Source organism: Myzus persicae, unplaced genomic scaffold, assembly GCF_001856785.1.
Source record: "Myzus persicae strain clone G006 unplaced genomic scaffold, MPER_G0061.0, whole genome shotgun sequence".
Taxonomy (NCBI): domain Eukaryota; kingdom Metazoa; phylum Arthropoda; class Insecta; order Hemiptera; family Aphididae; genus Myzus; species Myzus persicae.
Window position 1 is genome coordinate 54,290 of NW_019103930.1, and position 20,947 is coordinate 75,236.

At 29.4% G+C, this 20,947-nt stretch overlaps 3 protein-coding genes across 5 annotated transcripts; 2 read left to right on the plus strand and 1 right to left on the minus strand.

Annotated features, from left to right (window-relative positions):
• The first annotated feature begins 1,385 nt into the window (after positions 1-1,385).
• Positions 1,386-9,449, plus strand: LOC111036484 (facilitated trehalose transporter Tret1-like). Its single transcript, XM_022318513.1, has 3 exons — positions 1,386-1,616; positions 3,225-3,343; positions 7,138-9,449. The coding sequence occupies exons 2-3, from the start codon at positions 3,298-3,300 to the stop codon at positions 8,565-8,567; spliced, it is 1,476 nt and encodes a 491-aa protein (XP_022174205.1). The 5' UTR covers positions 1,386-1,616; positions 3,225-3,297; the 3' UTR covers positions 8,568-9,449.
• A 2,301-nt stretch (positions 9,450-11,750) lies between these two features.
• On the minus strand, positions 11,751-16,082 carry LOC111036483. 3 transcript variants are annotated; one of them, XM_022318510.1, is made up of 9 exons: positions 15,873-16,082; positions 15,408-15,541; positions 14,923-15,228; positions 14,764-14,850; positions 14,405-14,573; positions 13,487-13,733; positions 13,232-13,363; positions 12,863-13,164; positions 11,751-12,249 (listed from the first exon to the last, which is right to left on the minus strand). In XM_022318510.1, the coding sequence occupies exons 2-9, from the start codon at positions 15,536-15,538 to the stop codon at positions 12,112-12,114; spliced, it is 1,512 nt and encodes a 503-aa protein (XP_022174202.1). In that variant the 5' UTR covers positions 15,539-15,541; positions 15,873-16,082; the 3' UTR covers positions 11,751-12,111. The 3 variants fall into 3 exon arrangements, with proteins under 3 accessions (XP_022174202.1, XP_022174203.1, XP_022174204.1); XM_022318511.1 differs by having other exon boundaries at positions 15,781-16,082; XM_022318512.1 differs by lacking the exon at positions 15,873-16,082 and adding an exon at positions 15,764-15,836.
• Positions 16,083-16,164: 82 nt separating this feature from the next.
• LOC111036489 (DNA helicase MCM9-like) lies at positions 16,165-20,396 on the plus strand. The gene is made up of 12 exons (XM_022318514.1): positions 16,165-16,501; positions 16,558-16,736; positions 16,927-17,093; positions 17,339-17,473; positions 17,542-17,648; positions 17,711-17,927; positions 17,991-18,230; positions 18,296-18,442; positions 18,538-18,713; positions 18,784-19,014; positions 19,325-19,494; positions 19,556-20,396. Exons 1-12 carry the CDS (start codon positions 16,407-16,409, stop codon positions 20,254-20,256), a joined length of 2,565 nt encoding a protein of 854 aa, XP_022174206.1. The 5' UTR covers positions 16,165-16,406; the 3' UTR covers positions 20,257-20,396.
• Positions 20,397-20,947: the final 551 nt, after the last annotated feature.

Sequence of the window (20,947 nt, forward strand, 5' to 3'; positions counted from 1 at the left end):
ATTAAGTATTGATATTAATATTAAAATATTAAGTATTAATAAAGAAGACTAGTAAACTTAACGACTTAATCTTTTAAAATTATTATTCTAAAAATATTTGTTTTAAGTTTTTACCGCTCTATAGAAAATATGTAATTTTTTGAAATAAATAATATGTATTTATATGATAAAGTTTGGTTGTTGATTTAAATTTTTAGCATATAAGCACGTATTTGGTAGATATAGTTTATAAAAATAACACTCGAGTGATATGTAATGGTCTCTGACTAGTTCTTATATTGATATCGATATTCAAGTTAATGCGGAAACAACTAAAATCAAATCTCCAATTAAAATGTTTAAGATATAATATCTATTTCCTATACAAATTAGAGACTTTCTAGTTCTCTATATAATGAAATCATTCAGTGTTATGAAAAAAAAACACTAACATACCCTACCCATAACTAAAGCAAATATTAATTGGTATTAATAACAAATAAGTCATTATTTATAGGTACTAATTTTAATAATAAATCATTTAGGCACCTAACTAAAACCATAAATATTAATATAAAAAGTGTAAGGGACTTCATCGGCATAATCACTCAATCGAATGCTTCCAATTATAACCATTAATATTATTGTTTTTGGAGAAAATTATAATTTATAAACCAACATGATGGGTATATTATGTATTAAATACTCACTATACAATATTAACTGTGCAATCCATATTTTATCTAAGTATATTAATTGTACTAATTGTAGACACATTATTGTTATTGGTTGACATCAATAGTTCCACCGCCCATCAATAAAAGTCTATTAATAGAAAACATAATAATTATTGTAAACCGTCATATTTTGTCATCGTCCAAATATAAAATAATGAATTCACTTTTAAATGACAAATATTATGATTTTGTAATTACCGATTAATATTAATGCACTGTATAAGTAACGTAAATACGTAATATTAAAAAAAAATACATTAAATAGGTATTGAAATAATTATGGGTGGAAGGGTCAGGACTCTATGTAGAACTTATAACTTTGTAATCGTATAAAATAAAATGGAATATAATATGTATTATATATTTGTTTTTTTTTTATTGAACATAAAGACCCCCGCAGCTTGGCCATTCGTGTAACTACATTGACATAAATTAGATTTATATGTTATATAACCAAAATAATATACTAATCATAATCTAATGAGTATATAAAGCTTTAATCTGTATATAAACGCGTCATGCATAGATTATTTATGTCAAATTTAATTGTTTGGTAATTTTTTAATTTTTAATAATTGTATATTTATTATGCTTTGTAATCTTAATAGTAAATAGTATAGATGATTCATAAAAACGATTTGTTCGAAATGTTATAGTGGGGAAATGGAATTCTGTACATCTCACATTTTATATATTTATATTATAGTAGCCAAACGTTTGACTGAACATGAACGTATCCACTGTGCCTTTTTTTCGCATTAATCTCCGATCGATTATTAGTATTTAGTTTACCTAATAATTGTAATTTGTGTTCAACCTAAACATAGTGTAACGTTATTTTATTCATCGAGGAGGAACTTTGGTTCAAATGATATTATGATTATTGTTTACTAACAACACGTGAGTATTTTAACATACCTAGTCAAAACTCAACAATTAAAACCTACTTGAAAATCCATTAAAAATCAGTATCATCGAAACTAAAGAACTTTTAACCAAAGAGAAATTTGTCAGAAACACGTGTTTCCGACATTGCAGTTGACAATATTTCTGATTTCCCATCACAAGCGGTAACATAAATATTTGTCGGCGACAATATCAGAAACATATTAGGTATGTTTCTGCGAAATATTTCTTGGTCTGGATGGGACATAATAATAACAACAATAGTATGAACGATGTTAAAAATGCTGACATATAGCCATATAGGCAGGCATAGGCGATGATAGTTGACGGGCTTACGGAGGCTTAACCCCTCCAAAATAACATTTTTGAGTTATCTTAGTAATTGTTTGTGGAATTTTTTTTACCTTAAAACAAATTAGTAACAATTGTATTTTGTTATAATTATTATTTATACATCTATTAATAATAAATAATACATTAGATATTATTATGTTTGTAATAAATTGACTAGATAATCATATAGTGTTTTTGCCAAAAATGTATATATTGGCAAATTGTGTTTGTAGTGTGGGGATAAAGCATAAACTTAAACATTAAATAACTCTATATCATATGGCATAATATGCTACAGAATATTTAAACCCTCCCCGCCTAATATATATTAAACAAGATTTCCGTCTATGGACATAGTGTGATTATATTATTGTATTAATATATTATTACAATATCCAATTGAATAGTTTAAGTTTAACTTACTTATAGTCATATTATCGTACAGATTATAAATTTTCATTTTAAATAATAATAAAAAAAATTACATTAACGTTACCGTTGATATACTTACTGAAATGGATACCTAATTTTATTTTTTTATCGTTACCTACACCGCATATTTTATTCTAAGGTCACAAATTATAGATTGTAAAAATTTTAAAAATTTTAAATATTAAAAATAAAATAAAATATGGCAGGGGTCTCCAAACTACTGCCCGAGGGCTAAATGTGCCCCCCCCCCCAGAAGATAGTAAATAATCTAAAAATATGTGTAATATCCAAATAATTAATCACGCACACCTATCAATTATCACCTGTATCATAATTCATAATTATATAACTTAAAATATTTAAGTATATTATAAGAACTTTTTTAAAAAAATATTTATATATATATACTTCTGTACAATTATAAATTATATGTTTTTACTCATAAAAAATTGATAATTTATTTACTTAAAAGTTACATAGAAGTTAGAGTAAACTAAAAAATTTTTTAGAAAATGAAACTTTTTAATTTTGACTACAGGTACCTCTCAGATATCATAGCATGTTGATCATCATTGTATATACCTTTCACTTTTCTCTTGGATTATAAAATAACCAAGATGTAACTTTTGGTTGAACTGTACAACAATTTTAATGTCATATTATACTATTTATATTATAATCGGTGTATATATAATATATAATATATAGGTTAATTATTATCGTCCTTCCGAACATTTTAGTTTGTACTAAATTCGAGTCAATAATGAGAAAATGCACACCTCATAAAGTCGTAAACGATGAATGTATTCAAACAATTTAATTATGTTTTTGTTACAGGTGACTTAATAATTGGTATTATAGTTACAATAATTTGTGCATTTGACGAAGAAGAACCGAAACACTTTCAAAGATGCTTAAATCGGGAGTTCATAGACAAATATACGCCACTATAGCCGGTAAGATCATGTGTATAAAAGAACATACGATATTACAATAACTTCTAGATAGCGTATAGTTATGATTGGTATTTCATTTGTTTGCACAAAACAACATATCACATCTATACGCAACAATAAGCATACATTGAAATAAAAATAAAACAAAAAATGAAATAAAAATGTTTCAGGGTTTATATTTTTTTTAAATGTTTGTAATAGCTATTTTTAAACACTTAAACAAATATTATAATATATAAAAACCGTTAAGGTTAAGATTTCAAATTCTGAGAGGAGCAATGAATATATTAATTTTACAATGATGTGTATCTCATTTTTTTTGTACTTATATGTCATCAGCTTTTGGAAATACTGTAAAAATGTTCGATTTTCTACTTCAGCATCTTTTCTAGTCAGAAAAATAATCAAGTTGGTACTTTGAGGGGGGGAGGGGTCAAATATAAAAAATCTCCCAATACTTTTCAAAAGCATCGGGGAAAACAAACCTAACCTAACCTAAAAAATAATTTAACCTACCTATTATAGTACTAATGCCTAATAGTTAAATTAAATTACTTTATTCACAATACCTAATATGATCTTACGATGTACCTACTTAGTAATATTATAAACAGACGGAACCTCTTCGGTTATTGAATTCAAATTTAACACATCCATTCATTCAAGCTTTATCCTAACCCAACCTAAGAGATGAACAAACACAAATATGAATCCCTTTTTAACTGTATGTAGCCAATGTTTGTTTTGTTTGCAGTACATAAACCATTACAATGACTTCTCAAGGCGCCTAATGTACAACAGAGTGTTACCCATTTTCCCGCTTTTCGTCTAAATCAACCTTGCTGCGACTTAACATCTTATGATAATCTACAAAAATAGATCTAACCATTATTGTAGATTCTAGTGTAGCTTAAAATTTGTTCAGTCTTTGAAACCCGGTAGTTCGTATATCATATATTATGTACCAAAATAATTATTAGCCATGAACTCATGTATAATACATAACAAATTTAAAATAGTTATATTAAAATATTTGCCTGCATGTATATACCTACATGGCTATATCCAAATGTATTATAAATCTACTTAATGCTTGTACAGTCAAATTAAATTTGACATATTAATTGTTTGTTATCTATCTGAAACTCTGAAATATATGATTAAAAATTATACATATAATTATCAAAAATAACTGATTCCTTCTGTATGAATTTTCTGTTTAAAAAAACGGAATGACTCATATTATTATACCACTGTTAAAACTGTGATATTAATAATTGTGCTCATGAATAGTATGTATAATTTTAAATATGTCTAATGTACTTTTATCAATAAATCTTACGAGTATATACCAAAAATAGGAATCTAAATAATTGAGATGAGATTAATATTGTTATTCGAATATAACAATGTATCTGGAATCTAGAACACTAGTTATGAATTTTATGATAACCAATCCTAATTATTCTAATTCACGTATGGTGAATATCAATATTACACTTCAATTATAATATAGCCCCATTAAGTATTACTAAATGCGTTTAGATTAATCAAATAACTTAACTATGGTCTATGGAAATTGTTGCCACATTAAATGATTAACATATCGTAAAATTAAAATTAATGTTAAAATAATAATACACTTATGTCTCATCGTCAGCAATTAAAATTTAAAACCTTGTGCAGTTTATAGTTTTATTATGACGTTTGCATAATAATAATAAACGTTGACAACGTGGATAAGAATAAACCAAAATTTCATCAACTTTTTATTATATAATAAACAAGAAGTCATCGAACCGAGAATGGTCGGCTTGCACTGTTCATAATATTATGCAATCACAAATTACAATAATGAAATATTAAGTACCTAAGTAGACGAAAGTGTATGCACGGGATGTGGACTATGGCGATTAGTTTCAATGGTTATAGGACTTTTTTTAAATTTCGAGAGGCTTGAGTCTCGCCTACATTATTTTTTTGTACCCTTACTCACTCGAATAACCTCTTTTTAAGGCATTCTATTAAGGAATTTGTATCTAAATACCTTAATGTGCCCATATATTTTTACATAGCTGGTTAGGTTCTATGAACACCGGATCCACTATTTACACAGATAGGTAGGTGATGATCGTAAATATATAGGTAATAGAAAAAAGTTATGTATTTTGTATTAATAACAATATTTAAAGATAACGGATTCTAGTACATTATACTCACAGTGGCTTATATAATTTTTTTCAACATTTAACGACACAAATTAAACAATATTACATTTTATTTTAATTACAGATTTGATTAACAATATTCTAATTTCGGTTGTATTTAATTTAATTTTCATTGGGTACAAAAACCAGGTCATTGCCCCACTGTAAATAGCATGATCGTAAGGTATGTTTTTCCTTAATCCCTATGACCTTATAATAAGCCTTGACACTCGTTAAAAAATAAATGGATGTCGTATACATAAGAATACGTGTTGCACGCAATACGATTGGTACACACAAAAATAAATAACACCATTTTTTTAAATTGAAGAAATTTACAACTTACAACAAATTTCCATAAAATCGAACAAAACTTTTAAGAAAATGATTAAATTATACTCGAGTTTGTAGGATATAAACTATAATTATTGAATTATAGAGTATGCAGACAGTGTTTCGCCGCAAATATTTTGTCCTCGGCAACTAAAAAATAAACATTATGTTATTAAACTTTGAATACTAACTAGTTACTAACTAGAATACCTACTCACTTTTAAAAAAAACATCAATAAAAATAAATAAATAAGTAAGTAAGTAGATACTTACCTAGGTACTAGGTGGGTGCAACTAATAGTAATTATTTATTAATAAATCGATAATACAGAAAAAGTTGTTCAAAATCATATTTAAAATGTGTTGATTATAAAACACAACGACATTAAATGTATGTCATATTTATAGAGATAAACCTACGTCCTACACAGAACATTGTACACCTACCTATAAATCTTAAAACGTTCATAATAAAATATATTATGAAGACAAGTAAGAATTAAAAGGATCATATTTCAATTGTTAATGAATTTAAAATCAAAAATGGTTGTTAAAGTCAAATTCAAGAAGACTTTATGAAGAATTCAAATTTGTTTTTAGGATTCTTATTGATTCACTAGGTCAATCGGCGAGAATTGAGATTAAACTCTATTGTAAAAAAATGTCTTTTAACCTACTACCTATTTAATTGTTATTTGATAATTGAATTATTTTTATTTTCTTTAAATAGTATATTGTTTATCTTATTGTTTTTTTAAGAAGTAGGATACGTAGACTTTTTCTAGACTTTTATTAGTATTATAGTATGGGTTTGCATATTTTTTAGAACTTCTAAAAACGTATGATGTTCGGGCAAGGTAAATGATTTTATAAAATTAAAAATCAGTTAAAAAACCACTAACAAAATATGTCTAATAAATCAACTCAAGACACAATTTGTGTTACCTTTATTTTAATACAAGAGTGGGACGCAATTCGAAAGACTGGTACACAATATTTATAATATTCACCGGGTAGTGTTACGAATATCACAGTTCCCAATCATTTAATATAGATCCAATAAATATAAAGAAGAGTCACGATATAAGTTCATTATACGATATAATAATATTTATTTATTTAATTTAATTTCATATATACATATAAATACGGACCCCCCTGTGATGACTGAGTTCAAAAATATAATATCTTTAAATACTATCATGACCCACCTACTCTTATATTATATTATTATTATTATTATTATTATTATAGCGTCCATGTCGATATTCATCAGTGGCATGTGGCTGGGATGGCCAAGCTCGGCGTCCGAGAAGTTCATGAAGCACGAGACGGGCGAGCTACACGTGACCTACGACCAGCTGTCATGGATAGTGTGCATGATGGACATGGGAAACTTCATCAGCCCGCTGTTCGGCGGCTACCTGATGGACCGGTATGGCCGGAAGAAGGTGATCGCCGCTCTCGGCCCGCTGTTCATCGCTTCCTGGTCGCTGACGCTGTTCGTGCCCACCACGTTCGCCCTGTACACGGCCAGGCTGATGGCGGGCCTGGGCAAGGGCGTCTCGTACACGGTGGTGCCGGTGTTCTTGGGCGAGATCGCGGGCGTTGGCATCCGCGGCGCCCTGGGCAGCGTGTTCACCATACAGCTCAGCGGCGGCGTGCTGTTCGAAGTGATCGTCGGCCCGTACGTGTCGTACCACACGCTCAACGCTACGTCTGCCGTCGTGCCCGTGCTGTTCTTCACCGCGTTCCTCTGGGTGCGCGAGTCGCCGTACTACCTGCTCAAGGTGGGCCGGGCGGCCGACGCGGCCCGATGCCTGCGCTGGTACAGGGGCTGCGACGCCGAAAGTGGCAACGGCGACGAAGCCGTGGACGCCACCGTGGCCGCGGAGCTCCGGCTGATGGAGGCCAACGTGCGGAAGGACATGGAGCACGGGTCTTCGCTGGGCGAGCTGTTTACCAACCGGAACAACTTCCGCGCGCTGGCCGTGGTGGTTGTGGCGTGCGCGGGACAGCGCGCCGGAGGCATCAGCAGCCTGACCGCGTACTCTGCGCTCATACTGCCCGAACCGTCACCCATCCTGGGCAAGTTCGAGTTCATAATCGCGTTCGCCGTCGTTCTGGTGGTGGTCAACTTCGTCGGGCTGGCCCTGGTCGACCGGGTGGGCCGGAAGCCACTGCTGATCGCCTCCGAGGCGGGCCTGGGAGTGATCACGTTCGTCTTCGGCGTCTACTACTTCGCCGCCGAACACGTCGCCGGCGCCGCCGCTGCGTACCGGTGGCTGCCTTACGTGTGCCACACCACGTTTGCCGCCACGTTCTCCATCGGCGTCGGGTTCATACCCGTGGTGTTCCTCGGCGAGATGTTCCCGGTGAACGTCCGGTCCCGGTGCTCGGCGTTCGCGTCCGTCACTCTCGCCTTCTTCTCGTTCGTGTCCAACAAGACGTTCCTGGTCGTCTCGCACAGGTACGGCTACTACGCCATGTTCTGGACGTTCTCCGCCGTCAATTTCGCCTGCGCGTATTTCTCGCACAGGTACGCGGTCGAGACCACCGGTAAGACGTTCTTGGAGATCCAAGAAATCCTGGACGACAGCGTCAGGGACGGACCAGCCACGCGGAGGAAGAACGCGAAAAGACCGCAAGTCATTGCCTACGACAACCCGTCGGCCGATATTTAAAAAAATTACATATACTATTATACTAAATAATATTAAATTAGGTTCATTATACATGGGGAAGCCCGTACGATGTCCTCAATCAGTAAGACCGAGATCGCAAGTATTTTAGGTATATGATACATACGGCTATATGTATGTCTAATATGATATAATAGATACTGTAGGGTGCAGATTCAGTGTAAACACCGGTTATTTTGAAAAATATTACAGGAGTTTTTGAAAATTTGTTTTCTTATAATTCCGATGTACCTATTGTAAAACAACATTGTTGAAAAAAAAATATTTTTTACGCTTCTTATTATTATTTTTAATGACATTCTAACAGCTGTGTACATTTTGAATGCCATATTCCTGAATAAATGCGTACATGTACTTTTAATTTTTTTTTTAAATTCTGCATCGCAATGACTTAGAATTATCGAACAAAATATTTTTTGAGATAATGAGTGATTAGGTACAGTCCAAAAAATCATCTTGTGAATTAGATAAGTAGGTATTAGGTAAATAGATACTATATAGATATTATATTAGTGTTGGCTGGTCCCGGGACTCAGCAGCAATTGCTATAGGTACTTAATTAATAATTTATAACAATCAATCGTAATGTAGTTATATGTTAAGTGTTAATTTGTATTAATATATGTATTATGATTGAAACAATTTTTGACGTTCAAATAAGGTTTACCTATGTTGATCACATATGGCATGCTCAAACATAATTAATTGTTATTTGCTTATATATTATATGTTTGTATTTTTAACATTGAAATTTAAACTTGCTTCTCAAAATTTAGTACGAGGAGAAATGTTTAATATTTGTACAAAATTGTATTTAGTTCCATAACGATTGTCATTTATTAGAATAAACGAAACAAATACGTATTTTACAATTTTTTGTTCTTCACCCTGTGGGCTATGACGGCGGTGATGTGTCTATACTCTATAGTAGAGAACTAGAGACGTACAGTAATCCTAATTTCCATACTACTTATGAGGGATGGCCAGGGAAAATATATTACCGGGCCACATTTCTATGACGTGTCATAGGCATAACTAGATGGGTTGCCGTAAAGACTGAAGAGGCTGATCATAATATGTTATGCACTCAGAGCTCCATGTCCCCGGCACCCCCACTTCGAAGTTTTGAAATTCGAAGTAGCCCAATCGTTTGTGCTTCGTTTGGGCTTTTAATTACAACGTTTGTGCTTTCGCCGTTACCGAGATATCGAACTTTCCAAGTGGGGGTGCCGGGGACATACTCAGCACTTCGAAGTGGGGGTGTCGAGGAAATGGAGCTTGCACTCGGGGGGCCCCTACCCAAAAAAATATGTTGCATAACTATTTATTTATAAATGGGTCAAATTATTTCAAAAGTTGTATTATGAATGGAAAATTGTCATGTTAATATCTGGTGAAAATTTAAAGTATTGATGGTAATAAGTTATTGAGTTACATAAAAAATATCAAACCTAGGTTGCCAAAAATAGGTTATGCATTAAAAGGTAATAGGTTTATCTACGGTTTTCTTTCCCTTCCTAGTTAAAATTAACATTTCATACTTTTTTCTTCGAAAACGTAACTTACTATAAGTGATACCTATAGTGTCATACACATTCTAGCTTAGTTTTTAAATTCACTCGAAAATACTTTCACCTTAAACTCAAAAACAAGTAAAATATATGTATATGGAAATGGCCAACATCAGGTATCGCTAACTACTAAGGTCGAAAAAAAGGCGTCACCGTTTTCGGGCAAAATGTATCTTTCCCTAAAATTTAATGTAAAACGCCGCCCAATCAGTTATAGTGATGTGTCCTATAGACTGTAGAGACAATAGAGTACATAGTAATACCTTATCGTTTGCATCTTATCTAATATATAATAATATATTATACTTTATACCAGGGATTCTCTGTGGTACGCGTACCTCTTGGGGGTACCTACTCGAAATGTTTTAAGGGGTACGAGTCTGGCCAACAAACCAACAAGGAAAAAATGCTTTAAAATTCTTTAATTTTTTTTATATATATTTTAGTTTAGTAACTAACAAGGGGGTACTAAAAAAAAATGTATCGATAAAAAGGGGTACAGCGTTTATAAGAGCTTGAGATACCCTGCTTTATACTGTAGGCATTATGTAAAATCAATTAGGTAGGTATATGAATATTTTTTTTATTAAAATTATTATTTTATAGGTATTAAAAGACTATATTCATTTTTATTCGATTAAGGTAATAATATGTTATAACAGTTTATTCTTTATTGCCAATTGTTTTACTAAATTAGTTTACACCCTTATAGTTAATACCCTATTTCATAAAATACAAATGTATGCTTACACAAAATTATTCTTGCTAAATTCATCAATGTGTTTTAAACGTTAAGGAATATAAATTTATAATAATTAATGATACAAAATTGTTAATAGTGTATATTATTATGTAATTTTTAGAAATTACAATTTTACCTTTTACTCTTTAGATATACAATATGTATGTAAAAGAGATATGTGGAATTGAAATCTCTCTTAATATTCATATGACATCTAAATTACTCAAACATAGGTTGAACACTCTTTATTTCAAAAAGTAGAAAAGTTTTAAAAACATTTTTCACAAGGTTTCTAGTTGATCAAAAATAAAAATTACAGACTAACATATACTAATAAATATTTTTATCCTTAATTTTTTTTAAGTTTTTTACTTGATTGAAAGGCAGCAGAGTTTTAATTTCCCCTCTGAAAGCAGAATATTTTTCTAAGTATTTCAATACATAAAAATTGAATTTAGTATGAGTAGTTTATGAGTTATAATTTATAAGTATTTAAAGTTTAGAGCTGCATGGAGTGGTACACTGTTGTCGGTCCATTACTACACTATCTAAACTCTAAATACTTATAACTCATAAACTACTCATTCTAAATTATATTTTTAAGTATGGAAATAATTAGAAATACTTTCAAAGATGAAATTAAAACTGCATGCTGTAATTCTAAAAAGTAAAAAACTTGAAAAATTTTAAGGATAAAAATATAATTTTTTAATAAAAACTTAAAACTATGTGAAAAAATATTTTCAAAAACATTAATATTTATATATAATAAGTGTCCTATGGGGTAAATGAATAACTTGGTATACATTATAATATTATAATATTAAATAGATACAAAATAATTAAAAATAATGATAGTCTTCAATAGTATAATGGTAACAAATGCATTAGTTAATATTTTTTTACGAGATTTTTTTTCAAACAACTTCAACACATTTACTTATATAAAACCTCTCTAGCTCCGTGAAGACCAGAGAAATATTTATCAGAAACATGTGTTTCTGACTTTGTCATCAATAATATTTTTGATTTCCTGTCATAAGCGGTAACATAAACATTTGTTGATGATAATGTCAAAAACATTTGTTTCTGACAAATATTTCTTGGTCTGGACAGGGCTTTATGAAAGTATCATACACTAAAAATAACCCAAATTGTGGAATATTAAACATCATAATATAAAATATTAATTTAAATCAGTTGTTTCTAAATTTTAAGCATCATAATATGTGCCAGTATCTTCATCGCAGAGTCCATACAGTTCACTATAGTAAACTGTTAAAGAGTTATACCTTGAATTAAGCATATTCTGTTGTACCTCAATAAAACCATCTTCCGCAGATTGAATACACTAAAAAATTTAAATGACTTTCATGTTTAATATGTAAATATTTTTTAATTATTACATATTACTAATTACTAGGGAACAGATTTATATGCATAAACAATTCTAAAAATATGCTTCTAAAAATACTGTAATATGCTACAAAATTTGTGATTAAAATTATATAAAAAGTAAGTATTTTGTCATCTTCACTTAATTCTTCAAAAAACAAAGTAATACATTCTTATTACACATAAATAAAAAGTGAAAAAAAAAATTGTAATTCATATTTTATTTTATTGCACTGGATGATCAAGTTGTCTTACTTTAAAATATTATCTTTAACAACTGGTCGTAATTTTATCGTTATAAATATTGTAGATCAATATAATATATAATCTAATCTAATCAGAAGTAAATTATTACCCACAATTTATGTACCAGTGAACGTAAAAACATAAGATGAAACAAAACTATGCACTATAAAATTACAAAATATACAAAGTACAATTAGTGTTATTTTAGTAAGAATGATCTAAATCGTAGACAATTCTCATCAAATTTTAAACAGCTTAATCTGATACATATATGCATTTACATATAAATCTGTTCCTACTAATTACTAAAAACATTGTCTTACATCAAAAATATTAGTATTCTTAGGTAAATGTAGCGCAATATTTGATGTAATTTGTCGAGCCAAACTCATCATTTGCTTTATGCCACCTTTCTCGGGCATTATGTGACTCAGTTTGTACTCTTCAAGGTCCATAAGATCAGGACCACCCCAAGGTGGTGACAAAAACACAACGTCACCTTTAAGAGTTGGGGCTAAAGCAAAGTAATCGCCAATGATGAATTGAATTCTATCTGCAACACCATATAACTCTGCATTGTGACGAGCTATTTCAATTTTTTTTGGATCAATATCAATAGCTATAACTGAAATATAAAATAAATTAAATTGTGTTAGTGGTATGTGTGAAACATATGGCATTTTATGACTTACCAAGCTCACAAGTCTTAGCAAATTGAATAATATTACTGCCTGCTCCGCAAAATGGATCAACAAGCAAATAGCAACTACATCGTTCAGCTATATGAATACTAATTATTTCAGGAGTGGCAGAATACCAACTCTCTGAAACCAATTTTAAGACATTGCAAATATATCCAGTGTATGGAGGTTAAATTATTATTAACTATTTAAATAATTTGTTTTAACATTTAATTACAATCTGTGAGTATAAACTTATAAAATTACCTTCATCAAGTTTTATCCCTTTATCAAATTCAGAAAACAACAAATATCTTTTCTTCCAATATTTTAACAATTTTGGTTCATTTTGTAAATAGCTATAGCCCAATCTATTCATTTCTTCAATAGTATTTTTTTCTTTTATATCTTTCCATTCTTTTTTTTTTAATGCTTTTTTGTTTTTGACTTTATTCTTCACACAATCTTCAGAATTACTTAATAACGAGTTATCATCAAATGCCGATGCTCCACACTAAAAATATAATAAAGAGTTTTTATTAAAAACAAATAATGTAGAATTAAATCTGATTATGAAAATAAGCATCATTTGCTTTTATTCTTTGTTCATAATAATAAATAAACCAATAGAGATAAACTAACAACTGATATTGGCTCATATTAATAACTTGAAAAAATAAAAACAGATCAATATTTAATTAAGTATTAAAATTGAATTTCAAAAATTACATGAGATGTTTAATTTATATACTTGTTACACATAGTACAAGATTTAAATAAATACCTGATATAAAGAATATGATGTATTAAACTATTAACAGTGAACTATAAACCAATTGTACACTGGAGGAAATCGATTAATTATGACTTATATATTTTACACAAACCAAAATTTTTAGAGATATCAGATCATTACACTCTATAAGTAATAATATTTTTAAGCAATGAAATACTGAAAACAATTGGGTAAAAATAAGTTCTTTAGGTTTTAACACTCTAATCATAGATTTTATACGCCTATGTGTAAAGCTTAACATTAATAATTATAAATATCACATTACTTTTTCTCCACAATAATTTGAGTTCTTAGAGTTAATGTTATTTGGACATTTTGTTCATATCAGTTCTGCTACGCACTAATAATCAATCAAGGAGTTAATTTAAAATAAGATAATTAACACTCACCACCTTTGGATACCTGTATACATTTAGACGACGAGTAGATTTAATAATGTTTTTTTTAAGATATTGAACAAATCCCATATCAAACATATTTTGATCATTATAAGCATATCCAATAATACTTATTGCGCGATAAGCTTTGGAAAGTTGACTGTTTGCTTGTTGAAAATGTCTAAAAAAATAAGCTTTATTAAAACAAAACTTATCATTACTTGTTGAATAACAAATAGTGGTTTTCTTTAAAAATAGTAGGCAATTATAATACATTTATGTGGACAATGACGTACATACTACATAATACATGCTATAGTAGTAGTTAGTTATTGATTCAATGTTTTGATATACTTTATTAATTCACTTACTTATATTTGTATAGAAACTCAAAATTTGAAACATGATCATCATCAACAAGTTCTTTGGCATGGCTAGAACTCCACTCATCATGATCACTGCTTGGACATAATACAATTAATTACATTTTTACTATTGATAAAAAAAAATTATTTTAAATAATAACTTACGAATACTCAGAAGTAGACTTTTCAGTTTCTGAAACAGTAGAATTAATCTCATTTATAAACTTCCAATACAACATATGATACTGTTGTTCTTTATGATTCTGATATAATTCTTCGGGGTCTGTTGGAAGATCATCCAATGTACAACTTCCATACAATTTTATCCAAGATTCATTTACAAAGTCTTCACCATTTTTTTCCCAATATGCATACCATTCAGCATGTTCTTGAGATTCATCGGTGCTTAAGCTTTTAAACTGCTCATGAACAGTTGCACATTCATCTTCTTTATTAGATACCGCCTGTTTACTAAAGCAAAACATACAATTTAAATAGATAATATAAATAGGGTATTCATTAATACATTTTAAAATCAACTGATTATTCAGTTGACATTGCATTAAAAATGTATTAAACAATATAGTCTAATATATACCTAATCTTTACTTAACATTAAATAAACGACTTTATTAATAATTTATATGTACTTTAAATAACTTCGAGCCAAAAGCCGACTGCATAATAATTTGACAAACTGATTCTTTGAGGTATCGGCATGAAATGAAATTTCTGCAAGCACTTCATACTTACAGCTGATGTCAGAATTTAAGTTATTCATTATCTGTAAATTAAATAAAATTAATAACTGTAATTTTTTGTTTAAAAACAAACTTAAAAATTAAACCTAATTAGAAAAAAAAAATAATTATACAAGTTAGAAAATAATTAACATATTGTATTATTATATGCATTTTTTGATATATTTACATAAAAAGTCAAACCACATGAATTGCTATAAAAATATAAGCTTGTTCATAATTTAATTTTAATGTTGTACACTTACATAATATTAAAAATTACTTTATGCAATACAAAAAGTTCTGAATAGTGACCACAGAATTATTCTGACTACACATTACAATGCTATAATATATTATATAGATAATACATACGTAGGTATTATTTTTTTTCTTGAAAATCTTGAACAATGAGCATAATATAATGATTAACAACGACTCAAGGTAATATATCAACTAAAGATAAATCCAATAAAATATAGTACCTATACCTACATAAATACTATAGATTATTGGAGAAATCGAATTTTGGCAGAATCTATCGTATTGTGCTAGAATGTAATAACAAACAAACAATAATATTATGAATTATGATTACCTTTATCTAACCTTAACCTAACCTAACCTATGATAATTGATAATATTATTGTGTTGCTTTAACATTTTGCCGGTTTTTTAATAAAATGATAAGAAAAAAGTAATTTAAATTTCGAAGTCCGTGGTACTTACGTCTTAGTGTCTTACACATTTATCATATTTATCTGTGGTATTAATTTTTTAATATTTATTAATTACTACTTACCATTTACAAGGTTTATGAGTCACATTTTGCTTAATTTCCAAAATAGAAATTTAACTTTTTGCAGCAAACAAATCGTATGAATTACGTAAGTTTCCACGTTAAACAAAATGTTCGAAGATTACCTGTACACTTACCATGAAGATGACCTGTTGAATATACTAAAATCTGAAGACAAAAAGCAGCATTATTCATTAACAATTAAGTATGTCATTAAATATTTTTATCTATGAATTCATTAATGAATATATGGGTTTTTAGTTTCTTAACACTTTTTGAGAAAAATGCCAAATTAGGAGAAGAAATACTGGAGGACTCAATTAATTTGCTCGAACAGTTTGACAAAGATTTGATTAATGTTCAAAAAGTTTTGAAAAAAAATTACAAAGATAACACAGTCAAACTCAGGGTTAAAAAAAAAATACACACTCGAATTACTGGTTTGTTTTAATATTACATTGATTCTAACATTGAACATACATTTTTATTTGAAATAATTTACTTTCTTGTTTATTTATATATTATTTATATTTCACAGATCAAATGTATATTGTACAATTATTATTGTTTTTAGATGGATATTTAAATATCTTTGATAATAAGTAAATAATTTTGACTTTTATTATGTAGCATTACCATTGTGTCCAGAACTTCATCGTACAATATTTCCTCGCAATGAAGATATTGGTTCATTTTTACGTGTCAATGGCACTGTTGTACGAACTGTTTTGCCCAAGTTATTAGAGTACAAAAGAATTTATTACTGTACCAAATGTAAAGAACCATTTGACGTAAAGGTATAATTTAAATTTTTAATATTTCTAATCTGTAATATTTTATAATAATGGTATATGGACTAATAGTGGTTGTTCTAAAGGCTCAATATATAAAACAAGAGCCTTACCATTAATAATTACCACATCATAAATTAATTATTAGTTACTTAAAATAATAATGTTAGAACAGATACTTTTATTTTTTTATATTTCCTTTTACTTGTTAGATATAATTTATAATTATGAATTATTATACTCGTTTTAAGATTGATTATGAACAATTTAACAAATTGATAGTTCCTTTAAGATGCCCTAACTTAGAAGGCTGTCCTGGTACTAATTTAAAGCCATTAAAAGATGAAGATCAATACATAAAAGATTATCAAGAAATTAAAATTCAAGTAAGTGTTTATCTACATTTATGATATTTGAGCATTAAAAATATTAACACATTATTTTAATATCTTAGGAACAAATTGGTAAAGTAGGCCTTGGAGCAATGCCTCGCTCAATGTGGGTATCGCTAGAAGACGATTTAGTTGATAAGTGTAAACCTGGTGATGATGTTATAATATGGTAAAAATGAGAGTAATACCTATTTTTATTTGAATTTATACTGTATTAAGTTATTTTTTTAGTGGAACCGTTATTCGGAGATGGCATCAAACTATTGAAAACTCTTATATTGATATAGAATTATGCTTCAGAGCTAACCATTTAATTGTTTGTAATGATCAGCAGTCTGCAATCATGATAACAGATGAATGGGTGCAAGAATTTGAAAAATTTTGGGAAGATAATAAAAACGATTTATTTGCAGCTAGAGATCTTATTATTGCATCAATTAGTCCTCAAGTCAGTTATATTCAAATTATGTATTATGTTCCTATTTAATTTGATTTTTAAAACAAACTTTAGACTTATGGATTGTATACTGCAAAATTGGCCGTGGCTTTAGGTTTAGCTGGTGGAGTGCAACGGCCCGCTTCGGAAGGGGGTGGAATTAGAATACGCGGTGAAACGCACCTATTATTAGTTGGTGATCCGAGTACTGGCAAATCTCAGCTACTTAAATTTGCATGGAAAGTATGTCCTAGATCAATATTCACCACCGGAGTTGGTTCATCAAAAGCAGGACTGACTGTTGCAGCATTCAGGGTTAAAAATTAAATTGGAATAATAGTGAGTTAATGTTAACAATTTTTAAATTTTTTATTAAACAGGAAGGGTCTGAATGGCATTTGGAAGCTGGGGCCCTTGTATTGGCTGATGGCGGGATTTGCTGTGTCGATGAGTTTGGGTCATTGAGGGAAGATGATCGTACAGCAATTCATGAAGCTATGGAACAACAATCGATTAGTGTTGCGAAAGTACTTACAATACTGAATCATATAAAAATTATTTCTTGTAATTATGATACACCTTTCATTTTTTTAAGGATTAATTTTTTTCATTATTTTCATAGGCTGGTTTGGTATGCAAACTAGACACTCGTTGTACTGTTATGGCTGCAATGAACCCAAAAAGTAGATATAATTTGAATTTATCTATAACAGATAATATTAAAATTGCCAGTCCACTGTTAAGTCGTTTTGATTTAATCTTAATTCTTATAGACACGAAAAATGAAGAGTGGGAAAAGTAATATTATTTTGATTCTTTGAATTCAATATTGATTGGATATGATATATGGATTAACTTTTTTATTTAGAGTTGTATCGTCATATGTGCTTCACGGAAAAAAACCTGGAGCTCATAAGAACAGTACAACATTATGGAATCTAGAAAAACTTCAGCACTATTTTTGCACTATACGAAGCATGACTCCTGAGACTACAGAAGATGCTAACACAGTTCTAAGTAAATATTATTGGATGCAACGTCAAAGTACCCACAGAAATGCTGCTAGAACTAGTGTACGGTTTTTGGAGAGCCTTCTGAGGTATCATATAAATATAGTTGAAAGAGTATTATAGTTATAAGAAAATGTGGTTTTAAGCCAACAAATTTAAAGTCACTCATTTTGAAACTATTGCTTGAAAGAAGTTATTCTTATTTTATCAAACATGTTACTACAATTCTTAGAAAATTATTAAAACCATTTACTATTAAAAGTAATAGCATAGTATATACTATTATCAAAATTAAATAGATTCTATTGAAGATTTATGATTAAGTCAAGATTTATGTACTATTACTTTAATGACTGTTGTAGATTGAAGTACATTTAAATTCCATAATTCTTCTTTTAGATTATCCCAGGCACATGCAAAACTCATGTTTCGTAATAAAGTGCTCGTTCAGGATGCCATAGTAGCTGTGTCACTGATGGAATGCTCAAATGATAACGGGTCTCCAGATAGCATAAATACCTTGTATACTAAATTTCCATCAAGTCCTAAAGAAACATATATCAAAGAAAGTAACTACTGTTATGAATTTAATTATTAAATAGTATTTTTAACAATGTTTTTTGTATATAGAGGAAACAATTTTGAAAAAGTTAGGCTTGGATGACATTCTTGAAAAGGAAATGGAGCTGTGGTGTAATACATCTTTAATACATTTGTCTGACATTACTGACACAAGTATAGATGATGTTAGTACGTTGAATGTTCTTTCAAAAAGTTCAAATAATAGATTGACAAATAAAATATCAGAAACTATACAAAATATCAAAATAAAAAAACAAAAAGATTTTTACAAGTCTCAGATGCACAAAAAAGAAATAATAAAGCCAACAACATCTTCTAAAATTAAAAAAATATGTGCCAACTCGCCTAATTCTCCCAAAAACTCTCAAGTTATGATTGATGAAGACTCTAATGATGGAGATATTTTTGTCAACAGTACTAGTAAAAAAATTACTGATATCTCAATAAAATCATCAACTTTTCCTATAACACCACCGAGCCCGTCAACAACAATTTTTAATAGTCCTTGTTTAAAACGAAAAAATGACACTTCACAAACACCATCTAGTTCTAAATTAGATACAGGGCAGTTGGCAAGATTGAAGTTGAGCGCATATAGATGCAACAAAAAGCCAACTAGTTCAAACAGTGGTCAAGAACAATCAAATGTTTTAAAATCGCCAACAATCCAAAATGAACCATCTTCAAATTTGTCAAATATTTTCTCATTGGGAGATGAAGACGATTTATCGTATTTAGATATAGATTGAATGTATTTTAGATTAGCATATTTCATGCAGTAAAAACAATTTTAGCCTTATCTGTTGATTGTACATGTGTATTGTTATTTTGTTTTTAACTTATACATAATATTTTAATGTAATATATAATTAAATATCCTATAAAACAGTTAATATGTTGTTAAAATACCTATTTTATTATTATTAAAGTTTATTTGTTTAATACCATCTTTAGTACTTGGTTAATACATACTCTGGATTTAGAATTTGAGTATAAATTTATAGTATCTATACTTAATACCTATATGTATCGTAATTGGAAATGCTTCAATGGTATCACCTCTTTAAAATACCTACTAATGATAGATATACGTAGAATATTGTTTAACTAACAACTGCATACTAGTTTTATGGGTATGACATCCCACCTATGATCGGAACATAATCAAAAATATTTATTTATATTTTATTTTATTTATATTTCCTTATTTCTTATCACAATTTGTATTAAAATTCTTTAAGAGATTTAAATTAATTGTATTCTAATGGCATGGATCAAACTGTTTTTAAAATCCGAAGTTCTATTATGGCATAGATATTTTGACAAAAATAGTATACTTGATGCTCTGTACAACTACAATAAAGATCAATACACAGATATTTAGGCTTCTTCAGTATTTTACTACATTTTCTGTCTCATATTGTGAAGCTAAAAGAAGTT